Source organism: Chaetura pelagica, unplaced genomic scaffold, assembly GCF_000747805.2.
Source record: "Chaetura pelagica isolate M959 unplaced genomic scaffold, ChaPel_1.0 scaffold345, whole genome shotgun sequence".
NCBI lineage: Eukaryota > Metazoa > Chordata > Aves > Apodiformes > Apodidae > Chaetura > Chaetura pelagica.
The window spans coordinates 1,581,383-1,587,352 of record NW_009953962.1 but is presented as its reverse complement, the minus strand read 5'-3'; the positions used below and the strand labels follow the sequence as shown (position 1 = coordinate 1,587,352).

The 5,970-nt window shown below is 39.0% G+C and overlaps 1 protein-coding gene across 1 annotated transcript; it reads left to right on the top strand.

Annotated features, from left to right (window-relative positions):
• The first annotated feature begins 3,047 nt into the window (after positions 1-3,047).
• On the top strand, positions 3,048-5,239 carry CER1 (cerberus 1, DAN family BMP antagonist). Its single transcript, XM_010001925.1, has 2 exons — positions 3,048-3,572; positions 4,946-5,239. Exons 1-2 carry the CDS (start codon positions 3,048-3,050, stop codon positions 5,237-5,239), a joined length of 819 nt encoding a protein of 272 aa, XP_010000227.1.
• The last annotated feature ends 731 nt before the right edge of the window (positions 5,240-5,970 follow it).

Below are 5,970 nucleotides of genomic sequence, written 5' to 3'. Positions count from 1 at the left end.
TTGGCTCTCAGAAGATCTTAGCTTATACCATCCAAGAGAACCCAGGAACTAGAGTTGGCTTGAGCTGGAGGAGAAGAGAACTCTGCTTGCTGCCTTTGGGTTGCAGGGTGACTGGGAGGAGTGATTTGTTGACACTGCTTTGCCTCAGACTTCTTTCCTACTGTTTTGTAAACAATACTTTGTGGTTTTACATCTGAAGCCCTCTAAGGCAGGCCTTTTTCTCTTGCTATTTACTACAGGATATAAAGGTATGTACCATGAACGGATGCTGATCTTACACAGCTGTTATCAATGTCATTTCACTGCAAATACAATACTAGCAGCATAACATCTCTACATATATGCCAATACTATCATTCTTTTACAGTCCTTGTTATTACTTGCAGTGCACCAATAACCCATACCTGTTTAGTTTAGATAGAAGGGTCTGTGTATCCAAATCATTTCGATGCTACCATTTACTTAATTTTCATCTGTGCACTGAGAGACATCCTTACATCATTTGCACCACAGTCACTGCATGCAATATTTTTTTTTTTTTGTGAAGAACTGCAGAGAAATCCTCCTGTAAACAGCAGTAATAAGAAGATTTTGCTCATATTCTTTGTATAAAGAAGAGAACTCACTGGCAAAAACTATCTGGGCACCAAACCATGCTTCAGCCACATCAGATAAGAAGGGCAGAATACACCTGCACACATACACATCTATTTTTTTCCTTACAGGCAGATTGGGATAAAATTTAACTGAGACTTAAAGCCTTTTTTCTTTTAACTTGGAGGTGGTGGAATTTTGTTAGCAGGCTTAGAAGGGAGGTAAATTTGGCCTTTCAGACACTTAGTTTTCAATTCTGTAAACATATATGTGAGTAATTTAATGAAAATTTGCTTATACGGATAAAGCTAAATATAGACATTGCAGGAACAAGATCACAGCTGGAACTTTTAAAGAGAAAGAGTTGGTATTCCGCTGGTCTAGATTTAAGAGGCACTTCCTGGCAAATGAAACAGGTAAAAGCAAACAGAAAGAACACTTCTGTTGTGTTGCTACAATCCAGAAGGAATTACCTTCAAATTGTTTAAGTTAGCATTATAGTTCTAAATTCGGAAGCAAAGAGCTCCAAAAATATAGGTTGTTTCAAACAGTCAAATCTTGTGTTGGAAAGACATTACCCAATATGTCAGTGTCACCATTTGACTCAGGTCCGACAACAACGCTCTCGATCCCCTCCCCCTCCCTCCCAGGTAGGGAGGGAGGGAAAGAAAAAGAGAGAGACTTGGCTGGATTGAAAACTAAACCACACAGCTTTAATTAAACACTAATGATGTCCTCCCTGGACACTGGCCATGGATGGAAGAGAAGGGAAGAAGAAGCAGGAAGGAAGTTGCCTTCTGTGACCTCTGACCTTCCTCTGAGCTTATGTAGATACATGGAATGGAATATCTCTGGCCAGTTTTGCTGTCTGTCTAATTCAGCCTCCTATGTGGGGGGTCATAGATCTCCCAGTAGTGTCTAAGCCAGCAGAGTAAAGATGTGACCTTGAAGACCCAACAGTTAGAAAAGCTTAGTTGGAGCACTCTGAACAGAAAACTTACTGAAGGGGAAAAAAAAAAATAATCAGTAAAAGGAAAATTGGCTTCATCCTGGCTCAAATCAGGACAGTCAGACCCTTCTGTATCAACATAATACCCTATAATGCACGGATCTGAGTATCAGCCCAATCTTTTAACTCTCTGAGCAGCTAAAATAAAGAGGAAAAAAAGAAGGGAAATTAAAAATGTAATGTTCTTATTTTAGCTGAATAATTTTGAATTATTAGGATCAACATACACCAAATACAAAGAATTTTAGTTCCAAAGATCAGCCACTTCAGTTGAACTTGTTGTCCAAAAAGACAGGAGTTGAGAACTCAGATTGCACTTCTAGGCTACTTAATTAACTGTCTACCATCAAATTAATCCTCTTTACTCATTGTTGCTCCACCTTAATCCATGTTTGCATAGATGTAGGGACTTTTTGCAGGCACACCTAAAGCCAATCTTGTTGCAGATGCCAGTATATTCTGAAATTACAAAGCGATAAAGCTTATGCTTGACAACTGTGTTTCCCTTAACGAGCCCCTGTCACTGAGGTCTAGGCATAAATACACATTAATGGTGTGTGAACCCCATTCTTGCTGGATGCACTTCTGTCTCAGGATGGACCTCAAGATTAGAAAAAAATTAACTCAAGTGAATTACATAGTATGGAAAAGCTCTAGATCTCCACTGACTTTGTGCTAAAGTTGTCAGTGCTTCACAAAGATATTGCTAGGCAATTAGTTGACTTTGATTAACAGGCAATAAATTAATTCCTTGGAAACGAAAGACAAATAACTCCATACATCTAGTACAGATTACCTAGGTTTTCAAAACTACAAACTTAAGAGTCTCTTGGTAGACTCTTCCTGGGGGAAGCAGGAGTGTGTAAACATTAGAGTACCTAAAAGGCAAATTATCTGAAGAAGAATTTTCTTTATTTTCAGATTAGAATCAATGTTTGTGATTATTATTGAAAAGATCTGTTCCTTCTCCCAAAATTTCCTCAGCTTGCATTTTCCTGTGGCGATAAAACAACATTTCCTGTTTTGACAGTCTGTGGCTTTGTGGAATGGAAAGTCAAAATAAACAATGAAGACCACATTAAACATGCTAATACACAACCTCAAATGTTTCCTCGATTCCTAGGCCTAAGGTAGACAGTTTATCAAACATTTCCTCCTGTTGACTGCTTCTGTACCCCCCATCCTGGGCTACTAGATTTTAGATAAGAACTTCTAATACACATAATCCAGATGGAAAGCAGAGTTTCATTAGGACAAGCTCCCCTATCATAATTGTAATCTACAGTAAATGAAGGCAATTAGCCACATCAGGTTCCCCCCCTGAGCCCTCTCCTCATCTGCACACAGAGAGCAGTCATAAGCTGACACCAGGCTCTCGTATAAAACTAGCATACTACCTTCACTGCACTAGCAGCAGGTCTACATGGTTGCACTTCACAGGATCATGTCTCTGCATCTGCTTCAGCTGTTAGTGCTCTCATGTTTTGGAGTCACAGAGTCACAGGGAGATTCATCACAAAGGAAAAGCAGAAGGCCACTTCAGCACCGTTTCTATCTGGACAAAAATCTGCTTCAAAGTCTGAGTTTTCATGAGCTGGTAGGGGAAAACCCAACAGCTGTTGATGAAACCCTGGGAGAACCAAGCTTTTTTGTAGCAATTCCACAGACAGCATCTGAAAGTGAGAAGCAAAAGGAGAAAAAAACATCTAGATTCATTCTTCCAAATGCAGAACTCTACGCAGAGCAAGACCTGAGAACATGGGCAGTACCCCAAAAGATCTCTCCTGTGGAAAACTTCTCCCCATTTCACTATTCCAGCAAGAGAGAGGCTGATCTTCCCTACAGAAAAGATGCCAAGAAATTTTGGGACCACTTCATATTAAAGAAAAATTCTGCATCTGAGGAGGTTGTCCTGCCAATCAAGACCAATGAAATGCACCAAAACTGCAGAACCCTGCCTTTTTCCCAGGTAAAAACAGGTGTCCGAGATCAGTAAGTGTGTCCTTTACTCTGCCTCTTGCAATCAGCACCTAAAGACATATGGGTTAGTTAATCTACCAAATCACAGGGCCACTTTAGAATGCTCACGGATGATAAGCAGCTGAAAAACATCATTGAAAAAAGCTGAAAAAGCTTTAGTCTGATGAGGCAAACTGCTAAATTGTAGCACTGGTAAGACACACATTCAATTTTCAGAGTTATTTATTCTTTTTATGCAGAGAAATTCTGACTTAGACTGAGCTAACACAGCTGTGCTAAATAATTATCTATTCAATGAATGCACACCTAAACAGTTTGTATACATGAATTACCTATTTACATGTATCTACATACACATATGCATATACAAAAAGAGACCCAGGGCAAGCGTTCATTGGAGAAGCTGGCTGTTTTCTTACAGCTAAGCAAGGATTCCTTTCTGCTGTATTAATCCGAAGACTGATGCATACATCCAATTCTGTGCTGAGGATGCTGGAGAACTGGTAAATTGCCCCATGCACAGATAACAATTCTGTCACATTGTAACATTAAGATAAGCAAATATTATAGATAAAAGTGCTGTATTTGTCATAAGGCAGCATCTATTCTCAGTGTTTCTATAATCCCCGTCTGTCAAGGACCATGCTTTTTTCACATCCCTCACTAAATCTATTTCACTGGCAGCCACATGTAAATTTAGATGTGGCCTAGAAACTTGTATTGGTTTTGTGCCATGTAATATGGCAAGCTGCAGATAGGCCAATAGAAAAGTGTTAACTTCAGTCTAGCTTTTAACAGCTTAGGAAGTGGCATAGGTTCTCCTCATACCAGGAACTGTTATTCCTTGAATCCAAGTGATTACAGAATTTCCATTGCACTTTTAAAACGTCAATTTTTTAAAAACGGCTAAGGCACATCATGCCTCTTCCACATGGACATAAAACTGAAGATTATAGTTGAGTCTAGATTGTGGCTTACATAGGAGAACGTTGGGCCAAAATGATGTTCTAAGTCCTTGTAAGTGGGTAAGACTGTTCAACCATGTCAGAAATGTAAACTCTAAAAGCAAGTAAAAGGTAAATATGACAGACCCACCTATTGGATTTTCTCCTCTCAGCTCAGAAAGGCTCTGATTTAAGCAGATTTTGCCTTTGCTGTTGGATCTAAAAATTACCCATAGGAGGACTACAGTTTGCTTTTAAAATCTCTCATATTCTATGACTTTCTTAACATAAAAAATAAACATGCTTGAATTAAATGTTCTGAGACAAAACAGTATAGTATTTTGGGATTTTTTTTGCTTTCATGCCTTCTAGCAAGTCCATTAATGTACCAGCTACTTCAAACTGCTTTCTGTTTCAGGGTGTTACTCATGAGAGCTGTGAGAAGGTGATGGTACAGAATAATCTGTGTTTTGGAAAATGTGGTTCCTCTCATGTTCCTGCTTCAGAAGACCGTCTTTATAACTTTTGTTCGCATTGCTTGCCCAGCAAGTTCTCCATGAAGCGCCTGGATCTCAATTGCACCAGCTCTTTCCCAGTGGTCAAGGAAATCATGATTGTAGAAGAATGTAAATGTGAGACTCAGAAGATTAAAGACCCCGAGATTGGATGTCTGCAGTCAGATTTACATGCAAATGTAGAGGAGCACAATTAACACCTTGGTCTAAGATTTTGCCAATGGAAAAACCCCCCAAAAAACAAAAACCAAACCAAACCAAAACAGTAAAACAAAATACAAAACAAAACACAAAGAAATAGAGCTTTCATCACACTATTACACAAAAATGTTAAAGACGTAGACTATCTTGAACTCCCTTTCTGCTTCAACAATAACTTTACCTGAAATGTAACAGATGTTTCCTTGCTGCTAAGAAATGGAGATGAGATTACTTTGTTTCTGTGTAAAGTTCTTACTTTAGAAAGGGAAACTTTAAAAACACTTCACACCCTTCCTACAACTGCTTATAGGATGCTAGTAAACAACAGCTGGACTAGCATGATTTATCCCTATAGAACCCTAATGATTGGCTGGTTCATGTTGCTTTTGCTTGCAGTGACTGCTAATACAGCTATACTGGCAACACAAATGAGGCTTTAGTCTTTTCCTTGCAAAAACAGGTCTACTGTTACATTCAGATAGTGGCTGAAGACTGTAAAATATAAGTGGACATAAGGCAGATAGAGAGCTGTGACTAGTTAAGGTCATTCTGATTGCTCCCAGCTGGAGCTCAGCTCCCTGTGAAAACTAATATACCCCTCAATTTACACAGATAGTGGTTGCAAAGGATAGTTTTCCATAGAAACCACTTACTTTCCTTCTACATGCTAGCATTTGCTCTGCTTGTTGGGGTTTTATTGTTTGTTTGTTTGTTGTTTTGATTTAAG

What these genes read in the sequence shown, in the direction of transcription:
- CER1 (XM_010001925.1), top strand. Translation starts at nt 3,048, where the DNA reads ATGTCTCTGCATCTGCTTCAGCTGTTAGTGCTCTCATGTTTTGGAGTC. An exon ending in GAACCCTGCCTTTTTCCCAG is followed by an intron (nt 3,573 to 4,945) that starts GTAAAAACAGGT and finishes TTTCTGTTTCAG; the next exon opens with GGTGTTACTCATGAGAGCTG.